Here is a 15,646-nt window from a genome sequence, read left to right as displayed (position 1 = left end):
TGGTGGGGGCTTTGCAACTAAATAACAAATAACTCCCTATACAAAGGACACCAATGAAGATAGGGGGGGGGTCCAATTAAGATAATAGAAACATCTTGGAACAAAAGAGGATTCAGTAATCTTTTTGAGACAGAATCGACTACTTCGAATCTAACTCATTACAATATATTTATGTTTCAAGAGACATGGCTTCAGACGTTAAGGGTACTAAATGGTTATCACCTTTTTTGAATGCAGCCATGAAGGGATCAATGGGTAGACCTGCATTCAGTCGATTACTTGCAGTTCAAACTACTATTGGTATTGAGGTTACCATTTGGAGGCAACCCAACCAATTTATACACGCATTAAAATTGGATTGGGGCTCAGTGATTTATCCAGATATGAATCCTATCTTAATGATTAACACCTATTGAGCATTGACACACAAATATTTTTAGATTCTATTGAAACCTTAATGGATGATTGGTATGATGAATCAAACATGGGAGGAATTCTAATTGGTGGAGATTTAAATTGTATGTGTCCATCAGAGAGATATTGCCTCTAATTACTATAAAAGTGCCTTCTAGTAAAAGAGTATCTGCGTGGCTTGAGTTAATGAATAATTGAGATACGCAAATACTGAATGGGCAGCTGGAGGCAGATGCTCCAGCTCATGCAACATGGTATCTTGGTACACAATCGGCCCTGCTCGATTATATTTTTGTGTCAGAATCTATTTTTTATAAGTAAAAAAGGATTGCTAATTGTTCCAAATGTAAATAGTGTATTGTACAACTAGATTGGGAAATTATTTCGAATGGTTTTCTGAGGGAGAACCGTGTTTCATCTATGGAGATCAATTTGGGGAAGAATAGATCAAGATGGAATGCCTGAATTATGTAAATTTTAAAAAAATAATTTAAGAAAATGCCCCTTAACTCAATGGTTATACTGAATGTAATGTCTCCAATTAAATATGCAACCGTACTGACAAGTACATATGAGATTAGGGAATATTCTGTGAAGATACACTTTAAACATAAACATGTTTATGATACTGAGGTTTTAACACATAAAAGGCAGTTGAGAGCTATTATAAAGGCACTTAAATACGAGGGTCAGGATAAAAAAATGAACAAGACTAACAAAGCTACGTTGAAACACCACAAAGCTGCCATGTTACAGAGGGATGCTGACGCAATGTTGTCAAATTTGACTTTAAACAATTCAGCATCCTTCAAGAAACTGATTAAAAACTCAATCAGTGACCAAAAGGACGTACAAATACATCGAATTCAGGTCCTCTTGGATTAGGCATTTTACACAAGTATACAATGGGGGTACAATAAATACAGACTTAGAAATTATTTTAAAAAAAGGTACTTTGTGGATTCTTGACTTCGAAAGAGGGACAATAGCAGAAATAATTTAAAATAGTAAAAATTCCTGTGCCCCAGGCCCAGACAACCTGTCTAATGTCACCCTTAAAAATTCTCCTGAATTTTGGGTAGATATTTTATACAATATTTTTAGAAAGGTTTTAAAAGATAAGGACATTCCAAGTACATGGAGGACTTCTATTATTGTGTCAATATTCAAAATAGGAAACAGATCAGATGTGAAACATTATAGTCCATTATAGACTTCTGGAAATTCCAGGAAATAGTTTTGCTTCCCTTGTTCGGTTGGAAATAAGTAAATGGGTGACATTGTCTGGAAGAGCGGATCCATTTCAGGCAGGATTCGTTAAAGGATCAGATACCTAATTAAATGGATTTATTGTGAATTTCATTAAATATGGAGTGATTGAAAGAAGGGAAAGAATTCATGTGGAATCTATTGATTTTGCTGCCGCTTTCTATAGTCATAATAGAAGAACTCCATTCAAATACACGTGTTTTTATATGGTTGCATCAAGATGGTCAATCGTCACATAGGATTTTATCTGATCTAGGGTTAAACCAAGGCTGCATGCTGGCTCCATTACGTTTTAATATATTTAATTCTGACCATGAGACCCTGAATACAGCTATAGGTTTTCCCCTTCGAGTGGATCCTCAAACTATTTTTAATTTTTTTTAATTTTATTGTTCATTTATAATGCACTTGATACCAGCCAGTGGTTTCTAAACGCGGGATCTGGATTTTACCTGTGTTGCACTGTGTGTCTTGCTTCCAAGACAAACGCGTTGCACCTGAACTATCCTTCCTCCCCCAACTATTGGTCACCTTTTTATATGCAGCTGATCTTGTTTTGATGGACCAAACGCCAATCGGACTACGAACGCCAACTTCATGCTCTAGAGAGATATGTGAAGTAAAATGCACTTTCAATAAATATTGGAAAAACTACAATTTTTATAATTAATCTTTCTAAAAAAATGAAAAAGAAAAGATACAATTGGGTAATTAATCAAAACGTTTTGGAAAGGGTAGATTCCTTTATATATTTAGGTTTTTGTATTTCAAGGACAGCTAGATCAACTGTAATAGGGGGGAAATAGAAAGCAAAAACAAAAGGTTTGATTTCACAGGCTGGTCTAATAAATAGAACATTTGGAACGTTTTTGTTAATTCCAGTCATACGTTTTTACAAATTCAAAGTTATCCTGACCTTAAATTATGGGGCAGAAACTATAGTCCCATTTACAACTGATTTCTGGCTGAGTTTGGAATGTATGTTTTGGAAGAAACTTGTGATCCTTCCCAGTGTGCTGCCTATTAAGGTAATCAGATTTGAACTGGGTCTTATTTCTATGAAGGCTATGATTTTGTCGATAATTATTCTGCTTGTTCGTAAATGTTTGACAGCAGTACACGGATCATTTTACTCTATACCTAGGTAGGATAACGGACGTTGAAAAAGAAAAGTCTCTTGCCGATTGGATGCAAATGCTATTGGGTATTATTACAGACATAGGTGTAACTGTTGACACATTCTTGTCTAATCCGTCAGTGAAATAATTATACAGGCGTGATTGGATTGATACATGCACGGAAATAAAATGTTATACGTTATTTTATCATTTTAATAATGAGGTGAAGCCTTTTAATTTGTTGCCCAAATATCTTTTCAAATGTCCATGTCGATAACTTCGGCTGCAACTTTTACGATATCGATCTAATTTGTTTCCCACACGCGAGGTGATTGGAGCACGGCAATGTATCCTTAAGCAACACAGACATTGTTGGTTTTGAAAACAAGTCAATGCACTGGAAAATGTTAACATTTAATGGTTAATTGTCCGAGTTTATTAGTGCAGAGACAAACACATTTTGATCCCACTTTAAGTCCTTGTAGAACTATAACTCCAATGGTTTGGTGGTCAATGTTGCTGAATACATCTAGAGTACCCTTGGTTGTATCGATGTTTAAGTATTTAAATGTGCTTTTCAATAAGATTTTACATATTTAAAAATTGTGAAAGACCTAAACATTTGTTTATATGAAATGGTGTCTTAATCGTTTTTATGAATCCCTCAATTGATATTTGATGTGTGAAACTGTATTTTTTGTTTTTCTGCAATATTTTATTGTCATATTATCAGTGTAATCATTTGTGAAAGATTTGTTAACACAAGTCAAACACAATTTAAAAAAAAGAAATGCGTCTAGGATAGAATTCTGTACAGGGGACAGAAATCTGCTCTTGGGGCGCATTTCTAGGTATTCACTTGTCCCGAAACACATTGAGCTCAGCTGAATTTGTTAAGATTAAATTTCACCAAGGACTGGGATGTGTATCTTATGGTGTTCCTTAAATCTATATACTTCATGAGAACTTACATAGATATACGTCTCATAATTATCTAGCTATTCTGGCCTTTAACTACAATGCAGGGGACGGGGGATTCCTATCATTGAGATCCCATTTCTTTTGCTGTTTTAGGTTTCCAGTCTTGGATATTCAGAAAGTTTGCATTCCCGGAGCCTGGTGGTCCTTGAGAATGAGTAGTGATCTGTCCCTGAGGGTAGGATTATTAGGGGACCACAGTTCACAAGCCCACCTCATGCAATTCTGCGGAGGACTGTTGAGATGTCACCAGCACTGGTACAGAGGGGAGCGGGGTCCTTACCACTTTTAATTCAGAAACAACTAAATAACAGCTGTAGGATAAATAAAGCAAGCTGGTGCTTCAAAAGACGCTAGCCTTCAGTTCTTATATTTAGACATGACAAATGCCACCAATAACACATGTTCCTGCAGCATAAAGAGAGGTGTCCTGTATGGGCATGTGAAAAAAATGGACCCCTGTTTCCAATGTGAATTCAGCAGATAAAAAGTCACCTCAAACGAGTATCATTTTATTATTACAAAAAACAGCCATATACAAGCATTGTTTGGAAATACATGTGATAGCGGAGCTTGCACTTTACACTGCGAAATGTTCAGATTTGAAATGCTATGTGGTACAATGCAAAGTATTATTACAATTGTACAGTTCTAAAATTCTACGGAAACAGAAAGCGTACGAAGCAATCCTGTAATCGACAGTTTGCCTAAAAACACATTCCAAGTTATTAAAAAGAAAACAAAATCAGGAAACGTAATGCTGTGAAAATACTGCATGATATATAACGTTCATTCTTTTAATATTACATTTTATGAGGACCAAAAAGCATTTCATAAAAAAGTAATGTCGTCTAGAACCAAATAGAGGCAAATGTAAAGCTTAATCCCCACAAATGTATTGCAGGGGCTCTCATTGCTTCTTACACCTGCCATGCCCCTTCCACCTCCCTCGCTCCTTCCACCTCCCATTCTCCATCCACCTCCCACGCTCCTTATACCTCTCCATCTTTACAGCGCCAGCCTAGCAAGCTTCATGCATCAATTCTTTTGTAAAAAAAATATATATGTGTACTTAGAAAAGTGTTTCTTTTGTAACTCCCGACTGGTTAGTTGGTGGGAGAGTGATCGTTTTTAAAAAGCAGAACCATGATGCCAACATGTTATCATGATCAGACGATGATGGCAATGGGGGCCCAATTTGCCCACATTATGGCTGCATTGAAGTGATACTATACTGCCGTCATAAACTCCTGGAATGTAACTTGCTGTGATGCGTCAAATTATTCCAGTCCACGCTGAGGAGGAGATGTACAAAGCTGCTAAGTGTCGTTTGGTTCCACAGTCACAAAGAACATATGTATTCTCTTTCACCAAAAACACCCCTTCTTAAAAACAATGGCGATGAGATGAGAGGGGGCAGAACGCATCTCATTGTCAAAGCCTTTCAAGGTCTTGTTGAGTGCTTGATTGTTGGCACTAGTCCGTGTTACACATAGTCCTTGCCACCGGAGGATGCAGCGTTGGGGTAGCTTCTTGTCGGTGGGTAAGAAGTTTCTCGCCTTGGGCACGAGCAGCAAAGGAGACCTCCCCCGAGGAGGGCCAGGACAGCAGAGGCCCAGCCGATGAACAGAGCATAGCCAAACTCATACCTAATGGAGGCAGAAGGGAAGCAACACGTCAAGCTCAGTCACGCAACAGCCAAAGACGCAGGTCTCAGAAAACTAATCCATTGCATTGTTCTGCATGGAATGTTTGCTTATTAAGCCTAACACTCACACTCATTATGGAAAAACATATTTGTTTCGGTTCTGTTTATTTCTGAAAAACCAATCCTGAGATTACTCAGGAATATTTGTTGACACATTTCAATTAACAGTTGATTAGCATTTATGTACAGCTGTTGTCCATATTGTGTCCAGAAAAATGCACATTTGTAAAACTGGAAACCTTCCATGCATCTGTGTAGCCAGTGCTGTAGTGCAGGACATTTGCTACACTGATATGAATTGGCACCCCTGCAGTGTTGTCCCTCACCTCCAGTTGTGCTAAAAGAGTATCTATAATGATGCCCTGGGAAGATCGGGCATCACTCAACCAATGGAACAGTTCTTTTAGGTTTATAGTCATTGCGATGCATCGAAATGCCAATGCATCGAAAAAGATGCATCGAAAAAGATGCATCGAAAATAAAAGCATCCACATACTATATCTTACATTAAAAGTACATATCCATCGAAACTTTTCCATCGAATGGATATGTACTTTTAAATGTAAAAGATAGCATTTCGATGCTTTAATTTTCTTCATTAAAACGTCACATGGAGCTGTCCAGTGCTGAAATGTCCCTAACCCTAACCCTAGCCCCAACCCTAACCTCTAACCCTAATCTAACCCTAGTCCCAACCCTAACCCTAATCTAACCCTTAATCTAACCCTAGCCCCAACCCTAACCCTTAATCTAACCCTAGCCCCATCCGTAACCCCTAACCCTAACTCTAACCCTATCCATCGAAATTAACCATAGAAAATTATTCAATGAATATGCTTTTTGATGGAAAGGCAATTCAATTAATAGTTTTCGCTGGTATGGTATTTGATGGTATGGCTTTCGATGGAAAGACCAGATACCGTTCCTTTACGATCCTTGCGTTCAACCACTCGCAGTGACGTAGGAACTCTCACAAATGAATGACTTGTGAAACACTGGGTCATTGTTCCCACCTTTTTCCGGAGTGGGGGTTCCATCCCTACACTCATATTGCAGAACCCCTGGACCATTGACCGCCTACGTCCCATGCAAGGGTGCACACACCAACAGTTCTGCTAATTTCTCCGGCTACTGTTTGGCGCATGTTGGGTATTGTCTCCAGATGTGCTCATCCAGTTCTGTACTTCCTCTGTGTGTGCCCAATGCCCCTGTTGAGCAATATGTTGATTTTGAAAGGCTGCCCTTCCAGCTGAGAGACTCTTCTCTATATTTACAGCATAGCTTGGCATTGCGCCATGAGACCAGGGATACTACATTAGGGGTACTCACTTGGTGTTGGTGGGGGTGAAGACGTTGTAGAAATCACGCGCAATGACGCTTCCATACCAGGATGTGGCAATCAGGACCGCAAGACCTGAAGAAGGATAGAGGGTACATTATGAGTAAGTCTACTTCGAAGGCACAAACCTGACATAAGACCAGCAGAAAGGGACAGCATTCTTGCCCAAGCCACACAGCCTCTGAAAGCAGCATTACTGGGTAGCGGTCCGCTTGCCTTAGGTTATCTGGCCAGCTCTGAGGCATGCTACACCTGTGTGTGTACAGTGTCATAACATCAAGAGGAGTGATATCCATTGGAAAGATCTGGGAATTGGGTGGCCCTGTGTGTTTGACACAGTGTGAGAAAACATTGTGCTCGTTTTAGGGCAGTCTGCCCAAGTCAGGAGTCAGAAAAGGCTCATCACATGGAGGCTTCATTGTGGTAACGTTATTCCAGCTGTGCATGACTCCCCAGTGGTGCCCAGTCAACCAATCATTAATCAGCTAATTTCTTTAAGCTGCCTCACAAAATGGGCTAAAGACTTGTTGAATTGTGTGGGTGCCAAATGGCCCTCTCCCTTCTTTCTCCACTGTCCAGTCTGCTAGATCAGTCCTACCTTAACCTTGTTCATCTCACCAGTTCCGCGCAAAAAGCCATTACATTTTTTATTTTTTATTTTATTGTGCATTTGTGAGGCGCTTATACATCAAGTAAATTGTGTTTCAAAGCTCCCACAGTGCAACGGAGAGGGAACATGGGAATGAAAGGAAAATGTAATAACAATGAAAAGAAAGAAAGAGGTGGTCCTGCTAGACCTTGTGAGCCTTCAGAGCGGGCACGTGCAGAGAGCGGGAAGGGACGTGAGAGGGGGAGGGGCTAAGTGCTAGGAGATCCACTGAGGGAAGTGCTAGGGAGTATGTTCAAGCAGCTACTAAGTGCCTGGCAGAGATCACTTGGTGATAGTGGCCAACTGCCAATACAGTAATTGCAGGCCTGTGAGACAGCACAGGGCAGTGGGCGCCCAAAGGCAAGTGCTGGGAGTGGGCAGAGGCTGAAAGTGATTGGGGGAGGGGAAAGGCCAGGACCCAGAAGGAAACATAAAGGCCCTGCCCACCAATCTCAGTGAGTGTGGGGTTTAGCAAGGGAGCGAGAGGGGGAAGGAGGAGGTGAAAAGGAAAGTCTTGAGGAGCTTCTGACATTTGAGGAGATCCGTCTTAAGACGGAGAGGAAAGGGGATGCTGTTCCAGAGGAGGGAGCCAGCTGAGGAAAGAGATCGGCCACCAGCTCACTGCTTAGAGAAGTGCTAGACATGCAGAGTTGGAGCTGGAGGAGCGTAAAGATCTGGAGGGAGTGCGTTTAGTGAGAGCAAGTTGCAGATAACGTGGTCCATGGTCCCAGCCAGCCTTATGAATGATGCAGAGGGATTTAAATTTGATATTTGCAGCAACCGGGAGCCGGTTGAGATATTTTAGGGCTGAGAGATGCGGTCCCTGGGCTTGAAGCCAAGGATACGTCTTGCAGCCCTATTCTGGATTAGCTGGAGGGGACGTAGAGAGAGTAGATTAAGGAAAGGCTATTGCAGTAGTCCAGCCTAGAGAGCACCAGAGCTCTAGAGACATTGATCTTCTGGGGGAAAGTGAGGAAAAGAAGGATTCCTTTGAGGAGGTGGAGTTGAAAGTGGGCCTTCTTGGCAAGGTCCTGGATGTGAGAGAGGAAGGAGAGAGAGGAGTCGAAGATGACTCAGAGGTTTCTGGCTTCAGATGAAGGAGAAGGGGGAGAATGCATAGAGGGTGGCCAGAGTGAAGGGAAAAAAGAGGGAGCAGGAGTCCCAATGGGAAGGATCTCAGCCTTGCTGGAATTGAGGCAGAGATCATTGGAGGCACACCAGGACTGGATGTCAGATAATCAGTCAGGGATGAAGGGAGTAAGTAAGGAGAGGATCAGAGGGAAGTTTGAAGAAGAGTTGTGTGTCATCAGCATAACATTGGTGGTAAAGGGAGAAAGTGGAAATTAGGTGTGCAAGCAAAGCAAGATAGGTGTTAAAGAGCCGGGGAGAAAGGTTGGAGCCGTGGGGAACACTACAGGTGGAGATAGAGGTAGGAGAGGAGAAAGAGCCCAGGATAACCTTGGAGGGACATCAGTGATGAAGGACGTCAGCCTGTTCAGTGCCCGCTCTGAGTTACCATAGGTATCGTGGAGCTGTTTTATGAGGATGGAGTGGTTGACCATATCAAATGCAGAGGAGAGATCAAGTAGAATAAGGACAGCTGGAGGGTTAGAGTCAAGAGATGTGAGCAGTTCTTCACGGGTGTTCAGAAGAGCAGTTTCGGTGCCTCTGGGTGCCCGGAATCCAGATTGATGTTTGTGTAGGTAACCGGCAAGGTCGGTATGTCGGGTCGGTTTGGGGAAGACCAGCTTATTCAAGAGTTTCCCAAGGAAGGGGGTGATAAGAGATGGGGTGGTAATTAGCCGGACACGTGGGTCAGCAGAGGGGTTTTTCAGGAGGAGGCACACAAGAGAGTGCTTGAGGGAAGAGCAGAAACACCAAGTAGCAAGAGGGTGATTGCAGAAATAAGCAAGTGCAGGGGCAAGGGAGCAGGTATTGTCCTTAATAGTTCTAAAGGAACAGGGGCAGACCTGTCTGGAGGAGACCTTCAGAGAGCAGACAACTCTAGTGACCTCATTGGATGTGATAGGATAGAAGGAGGAGAGAAAGGCAGAGGGAGGGTGGGAGGACAAAGGTGGGAGGGGGATTGGAGGAGGAGTGGCAAAAGGAAGAGAGAGTGCTCAGGATGTCCTGAGTTTTTGCAGTGAAGTGTGTGGCCAACGCATTGCAGAGGGCCTGAGAGAGAAGAGGTGGAGGCTGTAGAAGGGTTGGCTAGTTCCTTGCTGATTTTAAAGCATTCAGTCGTGTTGTTGGATGCGCCAGAGATGCGAGCCTGGATGTGAGCCCTTTTCTTGGAAGAAAGCGAGAGTCGATTTTGCCTTTGGAGAAGGTGACAGGCCAGTTTGTTGGAGGGTGGGCCTGAGGTCTTCCACTTCCGTTCTGCAGCTCTGCACTTGCGTTTCATGGGTGCAAGTTCAGAATCGTACCTGGTGTTACTCTTGGTGGCATGTTTCAGGTGGATCCTCATGACAAACAGGAATGTCCAGAGTGTTAGTGATGGCAAGATGGAGGTTGCTGAGAGCGGAGTCAGAGGTAGAGTCTGCAGTGAGAGCAGAGGGGGGATTAAGGTGTATGCGAAGGCAGCATCTGACAATCGTTTCATCAGGCGTATGCCCCTGAACAAGGTTGGCAGAGCTGGGGAGGTGAGGTCAGGTGGCAGGGAGGACCCAGGTAAGAGGAGAGGAGGGAGTGGTCCGACCAGGAGAGTAGGGTGGTGAGTGGGGCGGAGAGAAAAAGATCAGTGTGGGTCAAGCCATCGAGAGTGTTTCCAGCTGAGTGGGTAGGACCAGAGGGGAGAATAGAGAGGGAGAGCGAGGTGCACAGGTCACGGAAGACCATACCTTACTAGATCATCTCACTACTCCTCTCAACCATGCCTGCCCCCACCTCAGTAATCCCTCTGGCCTTGCAGACCATTCCCTTCACTCTCCTCGATCACACATCCCCTCGCTTGGGCTGTTCCTCAAATTCTTGTAGACCATTGCACTCACTTTGACCATTTCTTCCTTCCAATAAACTGCTAGACCATTTCACTGCTCTCTTCGAACAGCCCTTGCCTGATCTCAGCAATATCTCTGCTCCTGCAGATCCTTTCACTATAGGGGTTGACCACCCTACTACTCTCCTCAACCCTCCCTTTCCTCACCGCAGCAATCGCTGTGCTCCCCTACACTGTTAGATCACCCCACTGCTGTCCTGAGGCATCCTTCCTTTCACCTCACCCATCTCACCCATCCCGCCAGTCTTGGAAACCATTCTGTTACACTGTTAGATCACCCCACTGCTGTCCTGAGCCCATCCCGCCAGTCTTGGAAACCATTCTGTTACACTGTTAGATCACCCCACTGCTGTCCTGAACCATTCTGTTACACTGTTAGATCACCCCACTGCTGTCCTGAGGCATCCTTCCTTTCACCTCACCCATCCCGCCAGTCTTGGAAACCATTCTGTTACACTGATAGATCACCCCACTGCTGTCCTGAGGCATCCTTCCTTTCACCTCACCCATCCCGCCAGTCTTGGAAACCATTCTGTTACACTGTTAGATCACCCCACTGCTGTCCTGAGGCATCCTTCCTTTCACCTCACCCATCCCGCCAGTCTTGGAAACCATTCTGTTACACTGATAGATCACCCCACTGCTGTCCTGAGGCATCCTTCCTTTCACCTCACCCATCCCGCCAGTCTTGGAAACCATTCTGTTACACTGTTAGATCACCCCACTGCTGTCCTGAGGCATCCTTCCTTTCACCTCACCCATCCCGCCAGTCTTGGAAACCATTCTGTTACACTGATAGATCACCCCACTGCTGTCCTGAGGCATCCTTCCTTTCACCTCACCCATCCCGCCAGTCTTGGAAACCATTCTGTTACACTGTTAGATCACCCCACTGCTGTCCTGAGGCATCCTTCCTTTCACCTCACCCATCCCGCCAGTCTTGGAAACCATTCTGTTACACTGTTAGATCAACCCACTGCTGTCCTGAGGCATCCTTCCTTTCACCTCACCCATCCCGCCAGTCTTGGAAACCATTCTGTTACACTGATAGATCACCCCACTGCTGTCCTGAGGCATCCTTCCTTTCACCTCACCCATCCCGCCAGTCTTGGAAACCATTCTGTTACACTGTTAGATCACCCCACTGCTGTCCTGAGGCATCCTTCCTTTCACCTCACCCATCCCGCCAGTCTTGGAAACCATTCTGTTACACTGATAGATCACCCCACTGCTGTCCTGAGGCATCCTTCCTTTCACCTCACCCATCCCGCCAGTCTTGGAAACCATTCTGTTACACTGATAGATCACCCCACTGCTGTCCTGAGGCATCCTTCCTTTTTTACTAACCCATCCCGCCAGTCTTGGAAACCATTCTGTTACACTGTTAGATCACCCCACTGCTGTCCTGAGGCATCCTTCCTTTCACCTCACCCATCCCGCCAGTCTTGGAAACCATTCTGTTACACTGATAGATCACCCCACTGCTGTCCTGAGGCATCCTTCCTTTCACCTCACCCATCCCGCCAGTCTTGGAAACCATTCTGTTACACTGATAGATCACCCCACTGCTGTCCTGGGGCATCCTTCCTTTCACCTCACCCATCCCGCCAGTCTTGGAAACCATTCTGTTACACTGATAGATCACCCCACTGCTGTCCTGGGGCATCCTTCCTTTCACCTCACCCATCCCGCCAGTCTTGGAAACCATTCTGGTACACTGTTAGATCACCCCACTGCTGTCCTGGGGCATCCTTCCTTTCACCTCACCCATCCCGCCAGTCTTGGAAACCATTCTGTTACACTGATAGATCACCCCACTGCTGTCCTGAGGCATCCTTCCTTTCACCTCACCCATCCCGCCAGTCTTGGAGACCATTCTGTTACACTGTTAGATCACCCCACTGCTGTCCTGAGGCATCCTTCCTTTCACCTCACCCATCCCGCCAGTCTTGGAGACCATTCTGTTACACTGATAGATCACCCCACTGCTGTCCTGAGGCATCCTTCCTTTCACCTCACCCATCCCGCCAGTCTTGGAGACCATTCTGTTACACTGATAGATCACCCCACTGCTGTCCTGAGGCATCCTTCCTTTCACCTCACCCATCCCGCCAGTCTTGGAGACCATTCTGTTACACTGATAGATCACCCCACTGCTGTCCTGAGGCATCCTTCCTTTCACCTCACCCATCCCGCCAGTCTTGGAGACCATTCTGTTACACTGATAGATCACCCCACTGCTGTCCTGAGGCATCCTTCCTTTCACCTCACCCATCCCGCCAGTCTTGGAGACCATTCTGTTACACTGATAGATCACCCCACTGCTGTCCTGAGGCATCCTTCCTTTCACCTCACCCATCCCGCCAGTCTTGGAAACCATTCTGTTACACTGTTAGATCACCCCACTGCTGTCCTGAGGCATCCTTCCTTTCACCTCACCCATCCCGCCAGTCTTGGAAACCATTCTGTTACACTGATAGATCACCCCAATGTTGTCGTGGATCATCTCTCCCTTCACATGAGTGGGAGTACCTCAACTTTTGTAGACCTTTGCAACATGTTTGGCCAAAATGTCACTCTAGGTAGTACTCATACAGTTTGTCACAAAAAGTAGCGAGTTTCCATTTCAGTTCATTTGACACTTTTTCATGGGTGCCTGGCCCGTTTGTATGCCCCACTCCAACTCTGCCCCCAACCCCTCACCCGGTTCTTGAGCTGTCTTTTTTCAAAACAATGGATAATTCGCGTCCTTCATGGCCTCGACTTCATCGCTCAGAGACCTCGCCTTCATTTTCGCAGCTAGTAAATGTGTCCACGTGCCACTGTGCCCTGGGGTGATGTGCAAAGCAGGATTCTCTGAGTGCCAAGCATCTTACATCCGGTTTGCATGCTAATGTCATTTGATAAAAGCAAAGAGTGCACCAGACACTGTTTATACCCCAGGGCTTTTGTTTAAATGTTCCATTCCTCAATGTTCACACCCATGCAGGGAAGTGGGAGCATTGAGTCTTGCTGCACTGAACCTTGCAGAACTGAGCCTTGCTGCACTGAACCTTGCAGCACTGAGCTTTGCTGCACTGAACCTTGCAGCACTGAGCCTTGCTGCACTGAACCTTGCTGCACTGAACCTTGCTGCCCTGAACCTTGCAGCACTGAGCCTTGCTGCACTGAACCTTGCAGCACTGAGCTTTGCTGCACTGAACCTCGCAGCACTGAGCCTTGCTGCACTGAACCTTGCTGCACTGCACCTTGCTGCACTGAACCTCGCTGCACTGAGTCTTGCTGCACTGAGCCTTGCTGCACTGAGCCGTGCAGCACTGAACCTTGCTGCACTGAGCCTTGCTACACTGAGCCTTGCTGCACTGAGCCTTGCTGCACGGAGCCTTGCTGCACTGAACCTTGCTGCCCTGAACATTGCTGCACTGAGCCTTGCTGCACTGAGCCTTGCTGCACTGAACCTTGCTGCACTGAGCCTTGCGGCACTGAGCCTTGCTGCACTGAACCTTGCTGCACTGAGCCTTGCGGCACTGAGCCTTGCTGCACTGAGCCTTGCTGTCCTGAACCTTGCTGCCCTGAGCCTTGCTGCACTGAGCCTTGCTGCACTGAACCTTGCTGCACTGAGCCTTGCTGCACTGAACCTTGCTGCCCTGAACCTTGCTGCACTGAGCCTTGCTGCACTGAGCCTTGCTGCACGGAGCCTTGCTGCACTGAACCTTGCTGCCCTGAACCTTGCTGCACTGAGCCTTGCTGCACTGAGCCTTGCTGAACTGAACCTTGCAGCACTGAGCCTTGCTGCACTGAGCCTTGCTGCACTGCACCTTGCTGCACTGAACCTTGCTGCACTGAGCCTTGCTGCACTGAGCCTTGCTGCACTGAGCCGTGCAGCACTGAACCTTGCTGCACTGAGCCTTGCTGCACTGAGCCTTGCTGCACGGAGCCTTGCTGCACCGAACCTTGCTGCCCTGAACCTTGCTGCACTGAGCCTTGCTGCACCGAGCCTTGCTGCACTGAACCTTGCTGCACTGAGCCTTGCAGCACTGAGCCTTGCTGCACTGAACCCTGCAGCACTGAGCCTTGCTGCCCTGAACCTTGCTGCCCTGAACCTTGCTGCACTGAACCTTGCTGCACTGAGCCTTGCTGCACTGAGCCTTGCTGCACTGAGCCTTGCTGCACTGAGCCTTGCTGCACTGAACCTTGCTGCCCTGAACCTTGCTGCCCTGAGCCTTGCTGCACTGAGCCTTGCTGCACTGAGCCTTGCAGCACTGAGCCTTGCTGCACTGAACCTTGCTGCACTGAGCCTTGCAGCACTGAGCCTTGCTGCACTGAACCTTGCTGCCCTGAACCTTGCTGGACTGAGACTTGCTGCACTGAGCCTTGCTGCACTGAACCTTGCTGCACTGAGCCTTGCTGCACTGAACCTTGCTGCCCTGAACCTTGCTGCACTGACCCTTGCTGCACTGAGCCTTGCTGCACTGAGCCTTGCTGCACTGAACCTTGCTGCACTGCACCTTGCTGCCTTGAACCTTGCTGCACTGAGCCTTGCTGCACTGAACCTTGCTGCACTGAGCCTTGCAGCACTGACCCTTGCTGCACTGAACCTTGCTGCACTGAGCCTTGCAGCACTGAGCCTTGCTGCACTGAACCTTGCTGCCCTGAACCTTGCTGCACTGAGCCTTGCTGCACTGAACCTTGCTGCACTGAGCCTTGCTGCCCTGAACCTTGCTGCACTGACCCTTGCTGCCCTGAACCTTGCTGCACTGTGCCTTGCTGCACTGAACCTTGCTGCCCTGAACCTTGCTGCCCTGAACCTTGCTGCACTGAGCCTTGCTACACTGAGCCTTGCTACACTGAGCCTTGCTGCACTGAGCATTGCTGCCCTGAACCTTGCTGCCCTGAACCTTGCTGCACTGAGCCTTGCTACACTGAGCCTTGCTGCACTGAACCTTGCTGCCCTGAACCTTGCTGCACTGAGCCTTGCTGCACTGAACCTTGCTGCACTGAGCCTTGTTGCACTGTGCGTTGCTGCACTTAACCTTGCTGCACTGAACCTTGCAGAAAATGATCCTTGCTGCACTGAGCCTTGCTGCCCTGAGCCTTGCTGCACTGAACCTTGCTGCCCTGAACCTTGCTGCCCTGAGCCTTGCTGCACTGAGCCTTGCTGCACTGTGCCTTG

General features: G+C 46.5%; 1 protein-coding gene across 1 annotated transcript in view; it reads right to left on the bottom strand.

Moving 5' to 3' along the window:
- Nucleotides 1-4,265: 4,265 nt before the first annotated feature.
- Nucleotides 4,266-15,646, bottom strand: part of CLDN1 (claudin 1) — a 49,328-nt gene continuing 37,947 nt past the window's right edge. Inside the window, exons 3-4 of the mRNA XM_069617453.1 lie at nt 6,817-6,901; nt 4,266-5,428 (exon numbers count right to left, since the gene is read on the bottom strand). Coding sequence (XP_069473554.1) covers nt 5,266-5,428; nt 6,817-6,901 — 248 coding nt within the window. The 3' untranslated portion in view covers nt 4,266-5,265. The remainder of the gene's footprint in view (nt 5,429-6,816; nt 6,902-15,646) is intronic.

Source organism: Ambystoma mexicanum, chromosome 10, assembly GCF_040938575.1.
Source record: "Ambystoma mexicanum isolate Mex_15411 chromosome 10, UKY_AmexF1_1, whole genome shotgun sequence".
NCBI classification, from domain to species: domain Eukaryota; kingdom Metazoa; phylum Chordata; class Amphibia; order Caudata; family Ambystomatidae; genus Ambystoma; species Ambystoma mexicanum.
Note: the sequence above shows the minus strand (reverse complement) of the source record. Positions and strands in the feature narration are given on the sequence as shown.